Source organism: Schistocerca gregaria, chromosome 8, assembly GCF_023897955.1.
Source record: "Schistocerca gregaria isolate iqSchGreg1 chromosome 8, iqSchGreg1.2, whole genome shotgun sequence".
NCBI lineage: Eukaryota > Metazoa > Arthropoda > Insecta > Orthoptera > Acrididae > Schistocerca > Schistocerca gregaria.
In genome coordinates, this window is record NC_064927.1 from 298,252,714 (window position 1) to 298,278,402 (window position 25,689).

General features: G+C 45.2%; 1 protein-coding gene across 1 annotated transcript in view; it reads left to right on the forward strand.

Annotated features, from left to right (window-relative positions):
• Window positions 1-25,689, forward strand: part of LOC126285155 (cyclic nucleotide-gated cation channel alpha-3-like) — an 884,508-nt gene that overhangs the window by 370,839 nt on the left and 487,980 nt on the right. Inside the window, exons 4-7 of the mRNA XM_049984467.1 lie at window positions 1,737-1,776; window positions 1,833-1,840; window positions 1,941-2,043; window positions 23,131-23,294. Coding sequence (XP_049840424.1) covers window positions 1,737-1,776; window positions 1,833-1,840; window positions 1,941-2,043; window positions 23,131-23,294 — 315 coding nt within the window. The remainder of the gene's footprint in view (window positions 1-1,736; window positions 1,777-1,832; window positions 1,841-1,940; window positions 2,044-23,130; window positions 23,295-25,689) is intronic.

Sequence of the window (25,689 nt, forward strand, 5' to 3'; positions counted from 1 at the left end):
TGGAAGAACGATAATCAATCAGCATTTCAACTCAGGTACTGAAAGGATTTTTAGTAGTTGTCAGCACCCAATTCTTTCTAGTTTCTTACTGTTCGTTTGTGTAGAGTGAAACTCTATACGCTATACGGTCGCAGGTTCGAATCCTGCCTCGGGCATGGATGTGTGTGATGTCCTTTGGTTAGTTAGGTTTAATTAGTTCTACGTTCTATGCGACTGATTACCACAGATGTTAAGTCGCATAGTGCTCAGAGCCATTTGAACCATTTTTTTGAAACTCTATAGTTATAAATCGCCCTGTAGTCGTTAACCTGAATTTGTGTATGGGTGACCGCGTTTAGGTGTTTCGTGTTTTCCAAGCTTACTCCATGCACTACGTTCATGATGTTCTGATGCCAGTTCGACTTGAAAAGCCTTCTACATTTCACTTTCACTTTCACAAGACTCGCATCATCTGCGTATGCTTTACAAATTGTATTATGTCTGTATATGAATAACCCTCAAAGCTGTTTCTGCAAGTGGGTGTCTGCCGTTCAACGGCAATGTCAAACAAAGCAGCCAACATGGATAACCTCGAAATTCGTGAATTATGCAGGTTGCCTTGTTAGCTGACCACTGATTAGGATTTTGAATGTACTGTTTTTTTTACCGATTATTTTGACAAGTTATTGAGGAAAACCTACTGTGAATATTGTGTTGAGAAGGTACTGGTGGTTCACCCTATCGAAAAACAGTAGAAGATGGCAAAAACTGCTTACCACCCTCATGTGACTGAATAATCGGTCTCAAGGCCAAAACATCGATTACGAAATATCATGAGTTTTCCCAGTTTCACTGGCCTGAAGGTACAACACTGTCCCCTACAGTCGTTCGTGAATATCACGTCCTTTAATGATGTGAAATTGTCCACATCCGGGCGTATGCTTGCAGTGCCCATTTCCTAGATTTTACCAGTGCCACCTCTTGTAAGAATATGGACCACCCCGTATAGTTGGTATGTTCAAAAGAAAAGGTACGAAACAACAATGTATGGTATTATTGAAATCTTTATTCAGAAGTAATCTTCAGAAGCCTAAGCGCAATTAACCACCTTTTTCATATACCGAAAAATCCCTTTTCGATATTTCCTCCGGCTGTGACGGGAGCCAGTGCTCAATGGTGTCTTCTAGGTCGCCGTGTCCCAGCTGAAGTTACCACTGAGGTGTTTCTTTTAGCAGACCAAACACATAGAAGTCGCGGGGCGACATGGCTGCATGGCAAATTCTCAAGCTGCTCCTAGTTGGACGTGGCCATTATACTTCATGTGACCTTGGAGGCGTGTTCACGGGGTTTAGTGTGGAGCATAATCACTTCCTTCGTGAGAAGGAAGAGCTATTTTCTCTTGCTATAGTTATGTAGCCTACAGATTGTCTCACAGTACCCTTCAGTGCTAATGGTTTTTCCGTACTCGAGGAATTCGGTGATAATCGGACCTCTGACGTCTAAAATGACGATGAGCGTCACGTTGCCTTCTGAGGGCACAGCTTCAAAACGTTTAGGGAGAGATGACGACACTACATTCGCTTCCCTAGATGTCTCACTACTTTATCCCAAAGCGGAACCTGCAAATTCCGACCCGTTTGGTTATTACGACGTTTGTACCTTTTCATTGGAACGCACGCTATAGCGTATTCGCTTAGCGCAGCAGGCGCTGCCGGCTGGGCGGTGGTTCGCGCGCCTCCCCCGCTCCTCTGCCGCAGGAGACGGTGGACACGGGCGACGACGGCGACGGCGGCTCCAGCCCGACGGGCAACGCGACGCCGACGCGCCGGCGGCGGCGGCGGCGCGGCCAGCAGCGGCTGCCGCGCACCGTCGTCAACCCGGACGAGAACTTCTACTTCTACTGGCTGATGCTGCTCACCGTCTGCGTGCTCTACAACCTGTGGACGCTCATCGTGCGCCAGAGCTTCCCCGAGCTGCAGCAGCGCGCGCCCGCCTTCTGGCTCTCCTGCGACTCCATCAGCGACGCCGTCTTCCTGCTCGACGTCGCCGTCCAGTTCCGCACAGGTCAGACATGTCGCATAGAGCGCCTTTGTTCTCCACTGTAGTGACAAAAGCCTCCTAATATCGTGTTGGACCTTCTTTTGTCCGGGGTAGTGCAGCAAATCGACTCGACGTAGACTCAGCTTGACGCTGGTAGTCCCCTTCAGAATATTGAGCCTGCTGCCTCCATAGCCATCCATAATTTCTAAAGTGTTGCCAGTGCACCAATGATCTCTAGATTATACAAATAACCTAAATCCCAAATAATCTAATTTGGAACTATCATATAGATAATATTGTGCTTAGAGCAGACCGAAGACTGCGATTCATTGGCAAAACACTTAGAAGGAGCAACAGGTCTGCTAAGGAGACTACTTACACCACGCGTGTCCGCCCTATTCTGGAGTACTGCTGTGCGGTTGGGATCCACATCAGGTGGGACTGACGGATGACATCGAAAAAGTACAAAGAAGGGCAGCTCGTTTTGTATTATCGCGTAATTGGAGTAGAAATCATTAAAACAAAGGCGTTGCGACGGGATCTTCTCATGAAATTTCAATCACCAGTTTATTCCTCCGATTGCGAAAGCTTTCTGTTGGCACCCACCTACATATGGAGGAATGATCGTCACGATAAAATAAGAGAAATCAGGGCTCGCACAGAAAAAATTTAAGTGCTCTTTTTTCCCGCGTCTCGTTCGAGAGTCGAAGGTGGTTCATTGAACCCTCGGCCAGGCACTGTATTGTGAATAGCAGAGTAATCACGTAGATGTAGATTATGTCGCACAAATGTTCGATGGATTTAATGTCGGGTGATCTCAATAGCCATATCACTCGCTCGATTTGTCCAGAAAGACCTTCAAACCAATCGCGAACAATTCTGGCCCAGTGACATGGCAGTGTTTTGGGAACATGAAGTCCATGAATGGCTGCGAATGGTCTCCTAGTAGTTCAAATGGAAGAGTGGACCCATCCAATTCCTTTTAAACAGAGCCCACACCATAATGGAGCCAGCACCCGTTTCCACAGTGCCTCGAGATGACTGGGTGTTTGTGTTGTCCTCATAAATTCATCACCACTCATGAAAGTGGCGAGATTGAACTGAGCAGAGTTTGGGCATTTGTATGGGTGCTGATAACTGCGCAGTTGACCGTCCCAAAAAACAAACATCATGATCATCATCATCATCATCCACAGTGCCATGTTGACAACTTGGGCCCCAAGATTCGAGGGATTTGTGCAACGCTGCAACCCTACCGTCAGCTCTTACCAAATTAATTTTGGACTCGTCTGACAGGCTACGGTTTTGCAGCTGTCTGATCCAACTGACATGGTCACGAGCACAGGAGAGGCGCTGCAGGCGATGTATTGATGTTAGCGTCGGTCGTCTGCTGCACAATGCCGATTACATTTCATCTCACTGTCCTAACCGATACGTTCGTTGTACGTCCCACTTTCATTTTAGGGGTTATTTCACGCATTGTTGCTTAGCACTGAAAACTTCACCCAGAAGCCGCTGCTCTCGGTCGCTAAGTGAATGCCGTCGGCTACTGCGTTGCCGTGGTGAGAGGTTGATTGCCTCGGGGCACTCTTGACACTGAGGATCTAACTATTTTGCCAAATGCAGTGGCTCATGCTTCTAGCTTCACCTATCATTCCGCGTTCATAGTCTACGAATTCGTCATGCGGCCATGATCACCCCGGATAACATTTCCCAGGAATCATACGAGTACAAATGACAGCTACCCCAATGCATTGCCCTTTTCTACTTTTTGAACGCGATACTACCGCTACCTGTATATGTACGTGTCGCAATCCCAAGCTTTCTTCACCTTAGTGTGAACTACTTTCTGGTGTTGGTCCATTGTCCTCGGCAGGTTTCTCTTCCGGTAAGAGGCTTAGTGGACTGTTCGACCCTAGCGTTTCTGAGTCTCCTGTAAATGCTTCAGGCACAGTGGCACAAGACCCAGCAACAGACGTCTGTGGAAGCGGCCAAGCCGTGCTGCGCTGTCTTACATTGTCAGGGTGAAGAGCAGATGCGGTTCATTGTTTCAGTAGTGTGGAATCTTGCGAATCTGTTTCCAGTGTGGTCAAACTCTCTAGTGCCAAACAATTTTACTGTTTCCGATGGTCCCCTCAAATTACAGTCGATTTCTACTAATTGGACCTCCGATAAACCGAATTTCTCGATAAATCGAAGTAGTTGTCCGGTCACTTAAAAATACCTAGAAAATTTTAATATATGTGTTTCGCTACACTGGGTAAATATAAGCGATAGCCATGACAGACCGCCTGCAAACACTCTATAACTCGAAGTTAGTGGCTATCTAACACTCGGTAGTTCCTCGGTGTTTTTGTGTTTGTTTCGTTATTCGACTTTGGAGACACTCCTTCATTTACTCACAGCACATAATTTCTACAGTGCGCGTAACAGTTGTAAAAGTAACATCAAACAAGTACAAGTTAAAAGACTTCCCACTACTTTTTACTTTAACCTGTGAATCCATAACAGAATATATCCCGCTTTTTAATGCTCCGACACATTATCCCTTGGTATAAAAAGTGACTCATTTGTTAACAAACGCAGTCTGATTGACTTTCCTTTTGAGTTTCGTATTGGCAAAAACTTTCGGATCACCCAGCGGGGTAACTGAAGGGGCGTTATATGTAAGGTGCTGAAGGGGAGGAGGTTAAACATGGACAGAAGTGCTTCAGTGTAGTGTCTGAGAAAATGCGTTAACGATCAACAGCAGTGTTCAACTAAGAATGAACTAGCAATCAGAGATTATGGTTCTGCTGTAGAATATTTCAGGATATTTGTGTCGGGCAGTGAGTTGAACCTGGATTATCCGCTTGCTTAATCATGTCAGCTATCCGAGAATTCTTCCAGGAGCGACCCAAACCTCGATTTCTCCTGCTGTCTAATCTGAGGCAGCCGAAAGAAAACAGTGTGTCATCCTATGTAGGAATCTCAGTAATATAGTATGGGCACTAAGTTGAGTGGACATCAGAACAAGCGGAGATTTGGCCCTCTCCTGGGAGAGTGCTCAGATAACCGAATATGTTAAGGCAACTGCACCTGACAAGCGGTAAATACAGGTTCGATCCCTAGTCCAGCACAAATTATCATTTGTTCTGAAATAATTTACGGCTGATGTGGAACTACACTCCTGGAAATGGAAAAAAGAACACATTGACACCGGTGTGTCCGACCCACCATACTTGCTCCGGACACTGCGAGAGGGCTGTACAAGCAATGATCACACGCACGGCACAGCGGACACACCAGGAACCGCGGTGTTGGCCGTTGAATGGCGCTAGCTGCGCAGCATTTGTGCACCGCCGCCGTCAGTGTCAGCCAGTTTGACGTGGCATACGGAGCTCCATCGCAGTCTTTAACACTGGTAGCATGCCGCGACAGCGTGGACGTGAACCGTATGTGCAGTTGACGGACTTTGAGCGAGGGCGTATAGTGGGCATGCGGGAGGCCGGGTGGACGTACCGCCGAATTGCTCAACACGTGGGGCGTGAGGTCTCCACAGTACATCTATGTTGTCGCCAGTGGTCGGTGGAAGGTGCAAGTGCCCGTCGACCCGGGACTGGACCGCAGCGACGCACGGATACACGCCAAGACGGTAGGATCCTACGCAGTGCCGTAGGGGGACCGCACCGCCACTTCTCAGCAAATTAGGGACACTGTTGCTCCTGGGGTATCGGCGAGGACCATTCGCAACCGTCTCCATGAAGCTGGGCTACGGTCCCGCACACCGTTAGGCCGTCTTCCGCTCACGCCCCAACATCGTGCAGCCCACCTCCAGTGGTGTCGCGACAGGCGTGAATGGAGGGAAGAATGGAGACCTGTCGTCTTCAGCGATGAGAGTCGCTTCTGCCTTGGTGCCAATGATGGTCGTATGCGTGTTTGGCCCCGTGCCGGTGAGCGCCACAATCAGGACTGCATACGACCGAGGTACACAGGGCCAACACCCGGCATCATGGTGTGGGGAGCGATCTCCTACACTGGCCGTACACCTCTGGTGATCGTCGAGGGGACACTGAATAGTGCATGGTTCATCCAAACCGTCATCGAACCCATCGTTCTACCATTCCTAGACCGGCAAGGGAACTTGCTGTTCCTGTGCCACCCAACGTGCTCTAGAAGGTGTAAGTCAACTACCCTTGCCAGCAAGATCTCCGGATCTGTCCCCCTTTGAGCATGTTTGGGACTGGATGAAGCGTCGTCTCACGCGGTCTGCACGTCCAGCACGAACGCTGGTCCAACTGAGGCGCCAGGTGGAAATGGCATGGCAAGCCGTTCCACAGGACTACATCCAGCATCTCTACGATCGTCTCCATGGGAGAATAGCAGCCTGCATTGCTGCGAAAGGTGGATATACACTGTACTAGTGCCGACATTGTGCATGCTCTGTTGCCTGTGTCTATGTGCCTGTGGTTCTGTCAGTGTGATCATGTGATGTATCTGACCCCAGGAATGTGTCAATAAAGTTTCCCCTTCCTGGGACAATGAATTCACGGTGTTCTTATTTGAATTTCCAGGAGTGTATTATAGCAGTTTGCGACTTCATTCTTTATAGACAAATGTGAAACCTATATCACGACAAAGGGTCCCATATAGCTACTCACATACTACACACGTGTATGAAGTGTACCATATACGAGGGTCGTTCAGTAAGTAATGCTCCACTTTTTTTCCTCAGACCATATTTATTGTTAAGAGTCAGAATTTGGAGGTAATATACATCAACATGTCTTGTCCATGTCCTATTGTACTACGTAGTCTCCATGATGTCCTATGGCCGCACATCAACGTTGTGGAAGAGCGTGCGTGCCCTGCTGGTAAAAGCTCTTGTCCTGTAGGCACAGCCACGTTTTCGCTCCGTGAATGAAACTCTTGTCATCTTCAGAGCATGTCCCCTGTAGAGAATCTTTAAGCGTCCCAAAGAGATGGAAGTCTGAGTGTGCCAGGTCTGGGCTGTAGGGTGGATGAGGCAGTGATGTCCAACCCAATTTGGCGATGTTTTCTCGGGTCTTAAGACTTGTGTGTGGTAGTACATTATCGTGTTGTAGCAGGATTTCTGCTGGTTTCTTGTCCAATCGAACACGTCGGAAACGATTCTTGAGTATATTCAGAGTCTTCGCGTATGCTTCTGAATTGATGGTTGACCGTCTTGGTATCACATCCACGACAATGACGTCATCACAACCCCAGAAGACTGTCACCAAGACTTTTCCAGCAGAGGGGTTTGTCTTGAATTTCTTCTTTACGACACAAAGTGGTGCTCCCAGGTTCCGTCCTCCGTAACAATCCGTGACAGAAAGGACCCTCCGTCGGTCTCAAAATTCTCCAACAATTCAGATGAAATGGCCTTTCTTTGAATCTTGTGGTCCGCTGAAAGCATTCGTCGAACCCTTCGTGAGCACCTCTTTGAATATCCGAGAGTCTAGATCATTGCAGACGCACTTCCAAAGCTAACCGACAACTGTAGAGCCAATAGTTGAGTTGTGATGCGCCGGTCGGCACAAATAATAGCATCTGCACGATTCAGCAAGCCTGGGGCAGTGGCTGTGACAGGACGTCCCTAGAGTGGATGACCATGGAGCTCTGTTCCTACATTTTCTGCGGCTTTACCCATCGCCCAACTGTACTCCTATCAACTGCAGCATCGCCACACACTGCACACAAACATTTCTGGATTTTCACTACAGTTTTTTCTTCTGCACACAACAATTAAATCAAAGCAGGCTGCTTATAACTTGAGTCGTATGTAGACGCCATTTAGACGCTATACTACGACTCGGCCATCTGCCAGAACGGTTGGAAACTTCACCTGGACACAGAACAAAAATCAAATGTGAACCACACAGCAGGACGTTTGTCTGTGTATATCTATAGCTTTTTTTAAAAAAAAATGTGGGCATTACTTATTGAACGACCCTCGTAGGTCTCATTTGTGGAATGAAAATGATTTGCATTCTATTTCCGACAACACTCAATAAACGGAAAATATTTGAGCTAGTTTATTACGCAAAGTCCCTGGCTCAGATTACAAGGCTCTGGGACGGGTTATTAAAGAGGTAATTCAGATCAACTTGGAAGTCTTATAAAGAGCCATCTTCTAAGACGGACGCCAGCTGCAATCTGAGCAAGGCATGGGATCCCTCGTTAAAATCGATAAAAGAGCGCCAGAAAGCTTAGTCCAAGCCATAAACGGAGAAATTACCTACTTATCTGCCACCTCGACACCATTTATGGCCGGTGGGACCAAGTGCGGAACGCTTCGAACGAGTTACGAGCGTTCGGATACGGGCGGGATACGGAAGACCGGAACGAGAATGATACAAAGGTGAAGGGAGGCGGTATTCGGCAGCAATAAAAGAAGAGCATTCTCTCCGCCGGTTCAGGTGGAGGACACCTGATGCTGACAATTATCTATATTATCGACATATTGTATCACGTAGACAAAGCTAGCGCTGAGTTTTGTTTATTACAACTAGAATTATCTCTTAATTAGGTAAAAGACAGTGTGGTGTTCTATCAAGGCATTAATCAAATGGTTCAAATATCTCTGAGCACCATGCGACTTAACTTCTGAGGTCATCAGTTGCCTAGAACTTAGAACTAATTAAACCTAACTAACCTATGGACATCACACACATCTATGCCCGAGGCAGGATTCGTACCGGTGACCGTATCGGTCGCTCAGTTCCAGACTGTAGCGCCTTGAACCGCACGGCCACTCCGGCCGGCAAGACATTAATCATTGCGATGCTAATTACGTCTTATCTTTCCCCTGAAATACAACAGGTTCATATTCCCCTGTAGCTAGGCCTTCGTTGCGTTTGTGACGCACTGAGTTGAAGCAGTAACATCAAAAATGGTTCGTATAATGACCTAAACACAGGTCAGACGGATGGGGATTTGGTTTCTCTCATCATAAAAATTATTAAGCTTTTATCTGCTAATCTACCATAAAATTTGATCACCGAAAGAATCTCATATTTCTAACGCTGATAACATTAGTCTTACAATCAGTGCAGTAGGGCCACACTGCTGTTTTTTTAGGAAATCATTTTTTAAAGAATTTTTTCCCTGGCCTCAAATTTATATATTTTGATTGACACCACAGTAAGCACGTTGCCACATGGGCTATTTTAAATAAGTTTATGTAATTTTTCACTAAATTGAAAAACAGTCATCAGCCGCACAAAAATTTTATTAGATTCATTTCACCAGTTTCAAAGGCTCGAAAAGTCATCTTCAAAAGTTTGAGACGGTGTAGACAGAAAACTATTTGCCAACTTTACGGGAATGATGTTCAGACTGTGGACTGCGGAGCTAAAGCGTCAGTGTCATGACTTCCCATTAGGCGACGTTACCGGTAGGGCGACGTATGAGGAACTCGCGCCCCCAAAGACATGTAGAGTGAATAGCACACGTAATTGTTATCTGCTTCGCCGATGTGTGGATTCAAACAGCAACAGTTAACTACAAATAAAAAATACAATAGAGAGATAAATCCATAGCAAACGGATTATCAACATGCAAACCAAAAACGTAACGAAGGGACCAACATAATACCAACTCGGTGGCAGAAGCACAGTCCCGCCACGCGGCCTCCTGTGGAAAAGTGCTTCGTGCTACAGCATGTAGCAATCTAGTCCACTTCTCCAGCAGAACACTGCACTGCTAGACCAGCATTATTGGAGCATCAGGAAGCTAAACCATACAGGTCGTTGGACCGCATACACCTGGATAACGGCTGTAGCATCCCTGAGACAGATGCCCCAATACAGAGTATTGCTCTAGTGTTAGGTTGCCTTATCAAACGGGCATGATAACGGAATATGACCCAGTTCAGAGATACGCGACCAGGATCATAACATACTGATCTTGGCCATAAGAAAGTGTAAAAGAGACAGTGATGAAAGCCAAATGCGCCTCTTTGGAAGAAACACGACAGTTTTATTACAAAACAGTGTTGAGTAAATTTCTGACACTCTGCTCCTCTTCATGTTTGTCAGACATCAACAAAAACATCCTGTGAGTGCTTTAGCGTAGCTATAATCAATGATTGGGGTTAGGGGTGCCACCTTATTCTACGACAGAGCACATTGGTGTTTAGATGTAAAACTGGTTTATTCCTATTTTGTTGTTAAAGAAGCACACGAGCTTACATAGATTGTACCATGACAATTTCAGGACAGTTGTCAATTTCACGTATTGGATCCTGTTTAGCAGAAACAACGCTGAACACAACAATATCAGATTTAAATAGAAGATTCTCTACATGTTTTTTCTTGTACACAGTGAAGTTGGCCAAAATATCGACAGATCATCCGATTCCTGTTCTAAGAGAGGATGTTTAGTTTTAGTGAAAAATGAACAAAAGATTACTTAAGGTTGCTCGAGTTCACAGTGGATGCAAACTGGTGAACCAACAAGTTTGCCTCTTCCAGTTGCATTTGCCTTTAGCCGCGACGTGCTATCAGCTGCATAGCTGCTCTCGCCCTCAGAAAATCTTATAAAAAGCTAATCAACACCTTTACTGATTTTATCAGCTGAAACTGTCCTATGTTTTTCGTTAGGTGACAAAACATGCACTCATCCCTAGTCTGGAAAATATGGCTACATACACGTGCATAGGTGTAGCAGCGTGTATGCTTTATGCCCTCACAGTTCTCGCATGAACAATTAACTATGTGACTGTTTCGTTTCTCCAATATTGATGCTCAACGACTCTTCACCTAATGTCTAGCTGAATGTGAGCTACAGTGAATGCACCGTTCACACAAAGTTCCTCTTTTGCTGTCATACAGAGTGTGATGTTCCCTGTTCTACACTTGATGCTGGTTCAGAGGAAAGTCTCTGAAGTTTTCAGTCTTGCATCTTTCGTAGCCAACTGTCCCCCACCTCGGTCATTTCTTGCTTTACGTCACAGCTTTTTCAGACCAATGGGAGCATTCTGTTCATCTTGTGGAACTATCTCTGCCAATCGCAAAGGGCCAACTTTAAACTGTGTCTAAATATCACCCCCTTTTACTTCTTCCAAGTTTATTTCAGCCAATCGGATATTTTATGCCCGCTTCTGATGCCTAAAAGTTACACACCTACATCATGAGCGAACCATGGATATTCCACGTGATTAGCTCCGTCGTTGGTCTGTTTGTATCTATCCCGAAATTCTCCAATGCAGTTTTGTAAAGAATTTCTCAATCGCAAGCAGCGCTGCGCCGCTACCTGCTCCTCTCAATGTATCGCCCGGAGCGATGTTCCTCTTGCCGCAGGTCACCACCCCTGTTAGAAGCCTTCTGTTGTACGTGAGCCGTGACAGCACAACTCGTGTCTTTAACGGAACAATAAAGCTACAACATTTCATTTCTTAGATTAAAGAATAAAGTGTTATTGACAGAAGTCTCATTACGTATGTAACATACGTTTTCTGTGATAAACTATTACTCGTACCCTATGTACTGAATCATTTGTTAGTTTTTTTCCAGTCTCTATCCTCCCCTACAGTTAAACGCTTTCAGCTTCGTCTAATACCGAAAAAAGTTATTCCCTGATGTCTAAACACACGTCCTACCATCCTGTCCCCTCTTGTTAACAGAGTTTTCCATACATTCCTTCCTTCACCGATTCTACGGAGAACCGTGCCATCATCCTTGAATAGCAACACATGTCAGACACTTCGATAATCTTCTTTTCTCATATCAATGATTCACTCTCATACAATGCTATACTCAGAACGTACCTTCTCACTAGCTTCTCTGCCACTGTAAGGCCAACATTTGGAATTAACATACTTCTCTTGACCAAGAACATTCTTTTGCATGTTCTAACCTGCTTGGTATGTTCTCCTTGATTCGACCGTCACGTGTTATTTTACTTCCAAGGTAACAAATGTTCTTAACTTCGTCTAAATTGTGGTTCCCAGTTTTGATAATTTCATCACTAACTTAGTTTCTACTATTCTTCCTTAATTTCCTGTTTTTTTGTTTTTTGTTTTCTCAATCCGTATTCCGTACTCATTCGACTGTTCATTGCATCACTAAACAAGTCCTGTGGCTCTTCTTCGCTTCCACTGAGGATATCTATGTCATCAGGTTATCACTGACCCCCCTTTACTATGAATTTTAATCGCTCTCTTGAACCTTTCCATCATAGTTTCTTCAGTTCATAGATTGCACAGTAGAGTCGAAAGACAACATCCCTTTGTTACACAATTGTTATCCTGAGTACATCCTCTTGGTTTTTTCCTTAGAGTTTGCTCCTATGTCTCTCAGAATTTCGAACATCTCGCACGATTTTACAGAGTAGAATACTTCTTCCAGGTCGACAAACCGTGTCTTCATTCTTCTTAAGTTTTGCTTTCATTATCCGTCATAACGTCAGCATTGTCTCTCTGGTGCCCCTATGCTTCCATGCTTCTGTATGTTGTTGTCAGCAACTTGCGCGCATGACCCGTTGAGCTGACTGTTCTATAGTTTTTGTATTTATTTTCCCTCTTATTTTCGAAATGTGTGGATGATATTTTGTCACCAAAATCTAAACACCAACTGGAAGAATCACTTGGTTCCTACTTCCCCAGTTCCGAAGGAACTTTATCCATCGCTTTCGCCTTATTTGACTGAAAGTCTTCCAAAGTTCTGTCAAAGTCTGAGGGTAATGCTGAAGCCCCTATGTTTTCCACATCGACTCGAACGTGTTTCTCAGTCACGTCATCTTGAAAGTCCTCCTCCACGTAAATGCCTTCAGTGGGGTCTTTTCACTCACCCCTTTCTCAGATGAGCTTAACTGTGAATTTCGTATTCGATCACAATGTTACAGCCCTTGTTTCTTATTTCTCCGAGGACTGTTTTGAGTCGGTCCTTTGACGACCATTTCATTTTCAATTTCTTCACTTGTTACACCAGTTGCGCTTTGAGTTCCCTGCAGTTCCTGTTTTATACATTATGATTATACTTCTGTAATCAGGGATTATTCTAAACATTTTTGAAGGCCAAAACTGCGGTCACATCGAAGGCCGCCGCTCAAAATGTTTGCAACACACTTGCTTCGAAATTTTTGTATCCCACACTGTTCTTCGTGTGGCAGCTCCGTAATGAACGGCTTACGCACTTTTCAGTTACCACCACCGGCCGTTATCACAGAATCTTTAAATATTTCTATGGATGTGCCTAGAGTTTCAATCATTTTTAAGAAGACGGAAGATTATAATTATGCGTGTCGGTGTCGGTTAATTCATAACAGCTGGAGACCAAGTAAAGATTACACAGTGATGCATTGGAAATCAGTTTTTCCTCTTTTCTCTATGGAACCATCCGGGCGTTTACCTTATACTAACTGGAGGATAACCATTTCACACAACAATAATTGAAGTGTGATGGAGAGCAAATGGAAACGAAATGAAACTTCTTGGGCTACGAGGCTATGTGATGTTTTATCAGTGATGACGAACTCGTGCCAAATTTACAAAGAACTTGTCAGTATGAGCCCTCTTATCAGTATGACTTTGAATACCCTCTGACCTGAATGCATTCATTCGTTCTTTTGGGAAGGGGGTCATAAAACTGTTCTGTTCTCTCCGGAGGCAAAATGGCTCACAACAGTAGTAGCAAATCATTAATATCCTGTATATAGTCGCTGAAATGAAGTTGACGGCCGAGATGGTCACACATATATTGCATTTGGAACAAAGATGGGCAAATTGCTGGTCCCAGTAGTACCTCAACAGCAATTCATAAAGACATGTACAGTGTGAGGAGTGCATTGTCCTTTAGAGAAATCACAACTGTCTCTTGACAGTTAGCTCATGAAGACGTAGAACTTCCTTGACGTTGCTTCGGGGTTCGCTCAATGAATACCATCCGTGACCGTAAGTCATACTAGTTGACTGCCTACACCACGAAGCCAGGAGTAGCAACGCTCTGCCTCCCCAAAACTTTGGAACAATATGATCTCTTCCTTCGTCGCCGCCATATTCACCGACTACGGTTATTCTGGGTAGTCCAGAAATGCGATTCATCACTGAACACAGTGCGTCGTTATTCATCAACAGTCCTCGTTTTCCAGTCGTGACATCAGTCCAAACGCTACAGTTGGTGTTATCGTGTTAATGGCAGCCCAAGCATGCGACGGTAATTCTCTCGTGTGATAGCTCCTAGTCTCTGAACAATCATGTGGGACGACATAGAATCTTTCAGAGAGTCGATCACTTATCCTCATATGACAGGCTAAGCTGTGGAGAAAATATGGTAGGTTTGGCGCAGAACACGGCGATTCCCCCTTTTGGTGGTAGGACACGAAGGGTATGTCTGCCCGTACGTTCCCATCGGGTCACTGTCACATCCACATGCTCCTCAAACCATGTTACGGGACATTTCGACCAGCCGTCTAATGGAGATGCACCATGAGGACACTTTCGAACTCAGTCAGGTGCTGCCAACGCTGTCTCACACGAATATGCAGCAAGTCATTGTCCTTCACAGTGATTTCTCAAATGACTCTGCCATGCCCTTTAGACACCCTAACACGCTTGATAACAGCACTAAACATTACCTACACTAATGCACTGGGATGGCAATACCAGTCAGAGAAAGTTGTAGCATATACCTGCCGACGATGTGTACATGTATAAAGTTACATTGACATCCGATCATATCTTCTGCCTTCTTCAAATTTTTGGCAGGAAGTGTTTAAATTCGGACAGTCGACGGGGATTTCAGTCCCAATCCTGCCGAATAGAAGTCGAAATGTTTTGTCCTCAATGGAACTTTGTTCGATGTTACAGCTGGAGTCAGCTCAGAAACGTCTTATCGATATGTTTCATTAGTTGCATCCAGGTGAATGTCCCAAGTATCACCATAACTACCACATTCTGTCGTGCAAACACATCACAGAAGAAGCACCATTCAAGACTATGAAAACGTAGCGTCTCTCAGATACTGGTATTTATGTCAAAGCTCTTCATTTCATACGTTGACGATTCTTTTAAATCAAGTAAGCTTTACTTTTCATACGCAATCCTTCTCAGCATGACATCACGCTGTTACCTCTTTAGATTCCTTTGATAAATGGTTCCCAGCCAGCAGATTCGTCCATATTTCTTAATCGGTGACGTTACTGCACTGCCTCTTGGAAAGAACTATTCGGTTAGTAATTCTGCTAAGTACATTCTATTTTGAAAACATGCAGGTTATTTGCCTCTGCAACGAGAGGGTGTATTCTCCAGCTACCCACCAACAAAAAAATTTCTGTTCACTCTTAAGACAGGTGCTGGTGTATGGAATAGGTTCACAGACTTATGATTCGATCTAAATATTGTTGGATAACAGAACAAAATTTGTTTTCCTGCAATGCTTCTCTTTGTCAGACCCGGAAGTAATATCAGGAGTGCGTCAGGGAAGTGTGAAGGGAACTTCCCTGTTATTCATTTGCATAAGCGATATCTCCGCCAGCTCATGATATTGTCATGCACGGGAGCCCATTCGTCGTTAGCTGAATGTGTGGGAATTTCGGAGGACTTTTGCACAATTTGTTTGTTGCGATGCTTCACACTTTCGCTAAAATTTTTCAATCAGCATTTGCGACGGAGTGCAAAATAAGTAACACAAAAGAGACAGATTAGGGCGCAGCCCGGGCCTTTAGGCCCCATTTTCAAGTGGTATAGAAAATGGAACGCCTAACAGTGGTACAACGAACCTACAGCTACGGACTGTAATTTGACTTGTGGTGTATATACGATGATAATTCAAAACAATATGAGCGCTCCCATCCGTATAGCTAGTTAGCTGTACGTCTGCCCTTCTCGCGAGCATCAATGGGTGATACGGGCAGCAAGTGAGAAACTCCTCTAACAAAGACGGGTTGTTATGGCTGCATGCCTTGAAACGAGTATATCGGAAGCAACGGAGATGTTCGTCTGCTAGTGTCGTGACAGACTGTGGAAAATGGTTGAAGGATTTTGAAACCATAAGTAGGAGACAGTGTGTTGGAGGTACACGCTGCATCACAGAACCTGGTACTCAGATGATTTCCGTGTCTATAAAGTACGAACCCCACCTATCAATAGCATCAACTGGAATAACACTCATGTGAGATTTTGCTGGTGTCTGGAGCATTCTTTTCATCTCAGTGTTAATATTCCTTACAGCAGTGTTTACCCAGGGCCGATCATGGCGCTAAAAGACCTCCACAAACCCCACATTTGTGTGTCCAGGTCAAAAAATAGTTGAAATGGCTCTGAGCACTATGGTCATCAGTCCCCTAGAACGTAGAACTACTTAAACCTAACCAACCTAAGGACGTCACACAGCACCCAGCCATGTCCAGGTCACTCCTGATACTATATCTTAAATTCATAGCCTGCTCCCCCAACTATGATTACCTGATCTTTCTTCTCAAAGTCCCTACATAGCCGACCTAAGTTTTCTGTCACGTGGTTAAGGCTAGCACTTAGTTCACAAAACTTGTGACCTGGTACCACTCATCGAATTTATCCTGAAGCTGCTGGCCTACACCCCTTCCATGACTGCTACCTAGGAGCAGAATTCATCTTTTCCTATTCTGATTTGATCCCGACCTGTCTTTTCTTCTTCAAGCTAATATTCTGCTTCAACCTACATTCAGCTACCTCTAGATGAAGCCCTTCCTCCACTGCTTCAGATAGTAAGCCAAACTGATTTGCTAACGGAATTTCTAAAGTTTTTTCCTACAGTTTCCCTTTTTTGCCCCTCGCTTGCTACCTTCACCCAGCACCCCATCTATTTTTCCTCCCTTAGCCTACATAATTCCAAATTCGCGTTTTTTAATTCAGCCTTAATGGCATACAAAAGCAAGAGAATAATTAGGCATAAGTTCGCTGAAGTTTCGTAGCCTGTACTAATACGTAAATTTTAATGTAAACAAACTTTTAAACTTACTTTCGAAAGTTCTAATTAACTACGTAAACTCTGTATGGCAGACACGAATTAATTTAACTTTGAACAGCTAAGTCTATTCAAAAAATAAATAAAAATCTACACGCGGCCGATATTTACGCTTAAAATGTAAATGAAACTAATAGGGATTTACGAAATACTTCTTTTCGATCTAAATTCGCTCAGAAAAGCGAACCCTTCAATTTAGAGCCTATAGAAGAGGTAAATGAACTACTCTAGAATGCAATATTAACTAAATTGGCTCTTATTTCAATATTAATCACTTAACTTTGCGAGAGCTTTGTGGACGTGCGTCTGCCAGAGATAATAGACTCTTGATTTTTTCCTGACATATGTACAAGATTTCTAAGAGTCCACTGACTTGCTTCCAGGCTGAAAATTAGGTATTCTTACGCTGCACCCATAAGGCAACTTACGCTATGTGTACACTTTTCTTGTTAAATTTTCGCTTGTAGTCACTCTTGTTTGATTTCGTCACTCTTTCAGTGAAAGGAATTGTTTTCGGAGACACTAGTTCTTTTGCGGCTAACTTTTCCTGGTAATTTACTTTTCTGTGCCCAGAATGAAATTTTCACTCTGGAGAGGAGAGTGCGCTGATATGAGACTTCCTGGCAGATTAAAGCTGTGTGCCGGACCGAGACTCGAACTCGGGATCTCTACAGTTCGTGGGCAAGCTCTCTACCGACTGAGCTACCCAAGCACGACTCGCGACTTTTCCTCATAACTATACTTCTCTATTAGCATTTAAAATAGATTCAACGTTGTTTATGTTTACACCGCATACGAAAACCGATTCTCACAACCAACTCCAAACAAAAGGTGTCGCTTGTGGAAATTATTAAATTCAAGGAGTAATGTATACCAACATGGTCACTTGACTAGAACACAGATGAGGCCCTGAAAGGGCCTAAGGCACACATCTATCGATCACACATTTCAGTGAATATCAGAGAAACCAGTGATACAGGTTTTCATTAATTTTCATTTATCCAATGTGACCTACAGCACATGCAAACCTGACTCTCCACAAGATCAAGAGATTTCAGAAGCATCATTGAATGCTACAATCTCACAATCGTCTGTGATATACTTTAGGCCCTCATGATTCTCACAAGGGAAACTCCCCATCGCACCACCCCCCCCCCCCCCCCCTCAGATTTAGTCGTAAAATGGCCCAGTGCATAGCCCATCAAAAACTGAACACAGATCAAGCATGGAAAGAGCAAGAAATTATACTGAACTGTGAAAAAAAAGCAAACTACGAACCGCAAAATGCCTACGATTAAGAAATGAAATGTAGCGGGAAAGTGAACAGTCGCGGCGTCATGGGTAAGCGGCCACGGTGATAGACTGTTATGAAGGCGAGACTCGTAACACAAAATTTCATTTTCGGTTTTTTTCTTTTATGACAACATTGCGAACTGTGCGTCCGGTCACTGAGATGTCTGTCGCTTGTTTTCTTACTGTAGTGTTGGTAGCTGTCATAGTATGCATTAGTTATAGAATACGAGTCCCGTGGTAAGAATACGTTACAGTCGCAAGTAAGCGTTATGAATTGTAAGAGCAGGAGAGATACCACATACACGTCTCATAGAAATGAAAACAACAAACAAACGTGTGTCAACTATGTTACAACAAAGGAATTCAAAAGACAAAACTTCCAAAATGTTTTGACAGAACACAGCGAAACTAAGTGATAGTGAAACTACTGTCTTTATTTGTTGCAGCTTATGTGACAAGACTATAATGTTTACTTCATTTCCTAGGGAATGATCACGTTCACATTCATACGAACACCTAAATTGGGCAAGGAGGCAAATCTAACTCACTTACCAGGCAACAAATTCCTATAACATGACAAGCGTACTGTGACTAATGCCGTGTATGACACGCCAAACGTGTTTTCCAGGAGGATTCGGTAGACTTGTCGCCTTGTCATTAAACGTTTACGGCTCCCTTTTGAAAGCTAAGAGGGTAGCTGTGCAGAACCAACTGTCATTATCGGTCCCTTCCTTACATCTTGCTGGTGCAAACGGACTTTACAGCACGACACAGACATAGATTTGAATAACGTGGAAAAAAGAAAAAGATTGCGGGACATAGATTCGAACCCTGATTGCCCAACACCATTACCACTTAACCCTGAAACCACTGGTTGCTAAGTTCCTCTATACTGGACTTCTTCGACCATTCACTGTTTCTATTTTGATTTTTTTCACAGTTCAGTACACCCTCTTTCTGTTATCATACTTGATCTGTGTTTAGTTTCTGATGGACTGTTCACTGGGCCCTATTACCACTAAATCTGAGGGTGGGAGGTGGGGGGGGGGGGAGGGGGAAGTTCCATGGGAGTTATTCTTGCCAACGCCTCAAATTGATTACTGTATGCAATTTTACTTCAGTATATAGTGAATTAGCATATCTGAGGAATGTGCTATCATCTAGCAGGATTTACGCCTAGCGAACGGGGATAAAAGTCTGCGGCAGTGTGTTACCATCTGGTGGCACTGACGTAAATTCCTAGTTGAGTGGCAAGGGCTAGCTGTGCATATAGTAAACCGTGCGCGTTGTTGATCACATCCGAATGCATTTGACCCTTAAGGCCATTACGTCGAGCGAGTTGTGCATGCGCAAAAGCTCCTTAAAACGTGCGCAACTGAAGGTGTGCTCACGACCCTCTTGACAAATTTCACGGAGTCTAGCAGAGCAGTAGCGTGCAAGATTTTTTAAGTGCAGTATCTTTCAGATTGCGGTATCTATCTTAATTTTAACAGCATTCAAAGAAAAATAACGTATAAATCTGAAATGTGACGAAAGTTATAGTGTTTACGTGCCCTTGCGCTCTTGCACAACAGCACACCGTTTCAAATATGGTGATCTAGGTGGCCACACAGTTATGGACGATTGACCAACGATTCGGTTTTCTCCAGACGTGTTACGTAGTAATTAAGTGATGAGCAGTGTGATGTGGAGCTTCATCGGATATCAAAAACGTTGATTCATAAGCACCTCTTTCCTGTATGTGTGACACTGTCCTTTGAAATATTACCTGTGGCGTTGTTTCGGAGGCAAATTTCCCTCTTAACCTGCTCCTGTGTTGCTTCGGCTCTATAGAAACGGGTAAACTGGTCAAGAAATTTCTGTAGTATGGATGTGTGACATTTTACCCTTACGAGCATGATCTGTTTGAAACACATCATAGCAATCCGACAAAACAGTCACCACCTTGTCCGGTGATAACTGCATCATCACCATTTTCGGCAGTGATGAATCAGTAAGTTTCCTCAACTTTATTTTGTCGGATGTCGGTTGTGATGAACGGGAACAATCTCTGGTGACCACCAGAGTAAGAAACCACGACAAATGAACATGTTCAAAAACAAAGTTCAAATGTATGTGAAATCTTATGGGACTCAACTGCTAAGGTCATCAGTCCCTAAACTTACACACTACTTAACCTAAATTATCCTAAGGACAAACACACACATCCATGCCCGAGGGAGGATTCGAACCTCCGCCGTGACCAGCCTCACAGTCTATGACTGCAGCGCCAGACCGCTCGGCTAATCCAAAAATGGTTCAAATGGCTCTGAGCACTATGCGACTTAACTTCTGAGGTCATGAGTCGCCTACAACTTAGAACTAATTAAACCTAACTAATCTAAGGACATCACACACATCCATTCCCGAGGCAGGGTTGGAACCTGCGACCGTAGCGGTCGCTCGGCTGCAGACTGTAGCGCCTCCGGCCGGCTCGGCTAGTCCCGCGGGGCACAAATGATCATGCTAATTAATGAAAAATAAGAATACTGACACGTAACAGAAACGCCTTATTTGAAGGAATATTAATAGGGATGGCCCTATCAAACATGGAACAAATGGCTACCACAGTACTGACAAGAAGTACTAATGGGAGCTGGGCTCTTCTACCTATAAACGAAAACAAATAGTGGCTATTACAGGCTTACTGTCTTTGAACATCGAAATAAGCCCTTGGCATATGAAAAAGAACCACTGAAAAATGGTCAAGGGATTACAACTCTAAAGTTTAACCTTACCGTAGGTGGATGGAGAGGATGAAACGAAGTTACCTTAATACTTCACAGACACAGCCAGTGACTGCTTAAGTTGTGAATTGACTATAGAAGGCAGAAAGATAGGAGCGAACACAATAAGACCTGTCAAAATGTGCGTTGAGAGCAGCAAGCTGTAAACGAGACCTAAACCTGCGTACTTGACTCCTGAACGGAGTGAGTTAACCTACTGTGTAAACGGCGATAGTGCGGCAACGGACGCTCACCTTACCAGGCGCTCGGAGCGCGGTTAAATTGTATGGCTGCAGAAGTGACTAGAGCTTCAGGTTCAGCCATCTCTTTGTACTTGATGCTCACGTGCAGGCATCCTTCCAGTGACAGAAAAGGCTCGTCTCTTCCGTCATCTTTCCTTTTGTAACCTAAAGTCTTCACTCCGCAGAAGCCTAGATGGAAGTATTTTCCTTCTGGCTGCTTTGCAACTCTACTTTCTCATCAAAGCAGGAACACGCTGAACAATAGTGGAAAAGCTTGTTAGCGCCGACGAGCGAAATTTAAGAGAAGCTGTTAAACAGAATCCTACTCTTGTGGATTTTTGCTCTGTTGAGTCAATGTGCTCTGCGTTGTGGAGGAAAGCAGGAAATCTTCCCCATAGCACAGTTGTGGAAGGGACCTATCCGATGCTCTACATGTATACGCAGTAAAACAGCGTGGTCTCTGCAGAAAATAACGGTATGACCCGATGAGAAGGCTATATTCTGGAAGTTTCAACCGGACGCTATTCAAAAGCATCTAAACGAAAATTCACATTGCCTCTGGGAAGGCAGATCTGTCTAGAGATCTCTTGTCTTGCAAAAAGCCTTCTGCGAAGAATTCCATGTTCCCATCGACAGAAAAAGATGCGTTCCATGTCCTGCATGGAGAGTGAGTTTGACGAGGAGAATGGACACAAATGACTGACTACCTGAAGCAACAACTCTAAATGTGTGTGTGTATGTGTGTGTGTGTGTGTGTGTGTGTGTGTGTGTGTGTGTGTGTGTGTGTAAATTCCTAAGGGACCAAACAGTTGAGATCATCGGTCCCTACAGTTACACTGTATTTAAACTAAGAACAACACACACACCCATGCCCAAGGGAGGACTAGAATCTCCGGCGGTAGAGGCCGCGCATTCCGTGACATGGCACGTCTAACCACGCGGCCATTCCACGAGGCGCAGTAACTCTACTTAAGGCTCAATATTTTAATTATGGACAATTCCTCTTAAAAGAATTCGTACATAGTGCATCCAGTACACTACAGAGAAGAAACACTGAAATGAAAACAGCCACGGGGTATGCTAAACAAAAATCGACAGCCACAGGGCAGTGTAACTGGACGACTACTTGGTCAGGGGAATTTACATATCATCCTCTGAAATATGTTAGTGGGCAGCTTCGAAAAAATGACCACGTTACGTTTATCTCCTTTGTATCGTGGTCCTAGTAATACACCCGACACTCGAGCACGGTGAAGTAATACCCCAGATTAGCTTCAGAATTTCCACTGCTGTGTCATTTAGGCGGGCCTTTTTACATAGGTATGAGCAGTCACGTAAGTCAGCGGATGGCGATTTCTGTAATGTTCAAAATCCCATTCAAGATGTTGAATACTGATCTACGACCGAATTTCATGTTGTCCAATATCACCTCGATTACGATACTCACGTCTTCGAGTACTAGATCGTCGACTATTCGTTCTTCGTCACTCTGATTTGTTTCAGCACGCTGGAGGCCTCTCCGTCACCGAACGACGTACGATGGTGTATTTGTAAAGAACCTTTTCTCCAACTCAGCACAGACAGTTGCAAAGTTGTCCACCTTCAAATGCGGAAAACTAATCACAATCCGATTCTCTACTTTATCAATAGGCAACACCAATTTGTCGGTGGTTGTTGTAATGGTATGCTGTGGAACTACAAGGCAGATATTTCAAAGTGTATGAGGACTGTAACATTGTATCTGCAAGTAAATAACAATTTACTGAAGTAGCGTTTTCGAGTTGATAATAGAAACTTTATGATTGCCTGTCGTGGTTTTGGGGGAATGCAGCTCCCTGAGAGTGTCTGTGTTCTTTGCTTGTGCAGGTTACCTGGAGCAGGGGTTGATGGTATACGACTCCAAGAAGCTGGCGGGCCACTACCTGCGTTCGAGAGCCTTCCTGCTCGACCTGAGCGCGCTGCTCCCGTTAGACCTGCTCCAGATCAACCTGGGTACCAACCCCATCCTCAGGTTCCCAAGGTTTCTCAAGGTAAGATGCCAGGCCAGCTGGGACTATACTACGTGTCGTATAATACTACACGGGTTTTCGAGCACCTGCTAGGGTGCCCCAAGTTTCTGCCTAACTGGACAGAGTACATACTCTTCGTCTCCAGGTTATGGCTTCAACAATTGGAGGAACAATTCAGGCTGGCCCAACCTTTGTTTTACGAATAACGGCATACGCAGGGTTACCTGGAAAACGGATGTAACAGCTGAAGTATCAAAGCAACCTGTTTGTGTATCACCATTTTAACTACAAGGTATTTAGTTCAGAGGGAGAGGAAGACTTTATCTAACAGTTTATCACCGCCTACGTTCGGAAAACCTCCAGCATTGTTTGCCTCTCAATGTTATCAAAATTTCGTGTAGCAGTCGTCGTGCTTTCTGTAAATCTGATCATTAAGAAAGAATATTTCTTATGTAAATTGAGGGTCTACAGGAGAGAAAGGAAAGGGAAGGAAATATTGGTTCAGCTCCATCGGCTCTTTATGTGGAATCAGCGGGGACGAGTCAAAATACTTGCCGGACCGGGACTCAAACCTGATGGTTCAAATGGCTCTGAGCACTATGGGACTCAACTGCTGTGGTCATCAGTCCCCTAGAACTTAGAACTACTGAAACCTAACTAATCTAAAGGCATCACACACATCCACACCCGAAGCAGGATTCGAACCTGCGACCGTAGCAGTCGCACGGTTCCGAACTGCGCGCCTAGAACCGCGAGACCACCGCGGCCGGCGACTCAAACCTGAAATCACCTGCTTACAACGCAGTTGCGTTAACTACAGCGCCACTTGGATACAGTTTATTGCAAATAAGCAGACTACCTCTGTACGCCCCTCGGCCGACCCACATTCCCACATAGTGCCACCAATCCACCGACGTCATCCATGTCCTCTACGCTCGCTAATTCTAGATTCTCGCTGGATTTCGAACGAAATCTGCATCCGCAAGCGATTTAACTCGTCGCCGCTGATTCCTCATGAAGTCCCGATGCAGCTGATATCTATATATTCTTCCCTTCTCTTTCCTTTCTCCCCAGTCCACCCTCAATTTACATAACATTTATCACACCAGCTTTCGCATGGTGTCATACATACAATAAATAACGTTTCACCTTATTACAAGAATACAACTGCTAAGGCTCCCATTGGCATTGCAGGAGGATATGACAAGAGTTACCTCGCAATTACACTCCTGGAAATGGAAAAAAGAACACATTGACCCCGGTGTGTCAGACCCACCATACTTGCTCCGGATACTGCGAGAGGGCTGTACAAGCAATGATCATACGCACGGCACAGCGGACACACCAGGAACCGCGGTGTTGGCCGTCGAATGGCGCTAGCTGCGCAGCATTTGTGCACCGCCGCCGTCAGTGTCAGCCAGTTTGCCGTGGCATACGGAGCTCCATCGCAGTCTTTAACACTGGTAGCATGCCGCGACAGCGTGGACGTGAACCGTATGTGCAGTTGACGGACTTTGGGCGAGGGCGTATAGTTGGCATGCGGGAGGCCGGGTGGACATACCGCCGAATTGCTCAACACGTGGGGCGTGAGGTCTCCACAGTACATCGATGTTGTCGCCAGTGGTCGGCGGAAGGTGCACGTGCCCGTCGACCTGGGACCGGACCGCAGCGACGCACGGATGCACGCCAAGACCGTAGGATCCTACGCAGTGCCGTAGGGGACCGCACCGCCACTTCCCAGCAAATTAGGGACACTGTTGCTCCTGGGGTATCGGCGAGGACCATTCGCAACCGTCTCCATGAAGCTGGGCTACGGTCCCGCACACCGTTGGCCGTCTTTCGCTCACGCCCCAACATCGTGCAGCCCGCCTCCAGTGGTGTCGCGACAGGTGTGAATGGAGGGACGAATGGAGACGTGTCGTCTTCAGCGATGAGAGTCGCTTCTGCCTTGGTGCCAATGATGGTCGTATGCGTGTTTGTCGCCGTGCAGGTGAGCGCCACAATCAGGACTGCATACGACCGAGGCACACAGGGCCAACACCCGGCATCATGGTGTGGGGAGCGATCTCCTACACTGGCCGTACACCTCTGGTGATCGTCGAGGGGACACTGAATAGTGCACAGTTCATCCAAACCGTCATCGAACCCATCGTTCTACCATTCCTAGACCGGCAAGGGAACTTGCTGTTCCAACAGGACAATGCACGTCCGCTTGTATCCCGTGCCACCCAACGTGCTCTAGAAGATGTAAGTCAACTACCCTGGCCAGCACGATCTCCGGATCTATCCCCCATTGAGCATGTTTGGGACTGGATGAAGCGTCGTCTCAAGCGGTCTGCACGTCGAGCACGAACGCTGGTCCAACTGAGGCGCCAGGTGGAAATGGCATGGCAAGCCGTTCCACAGGGCTACATTC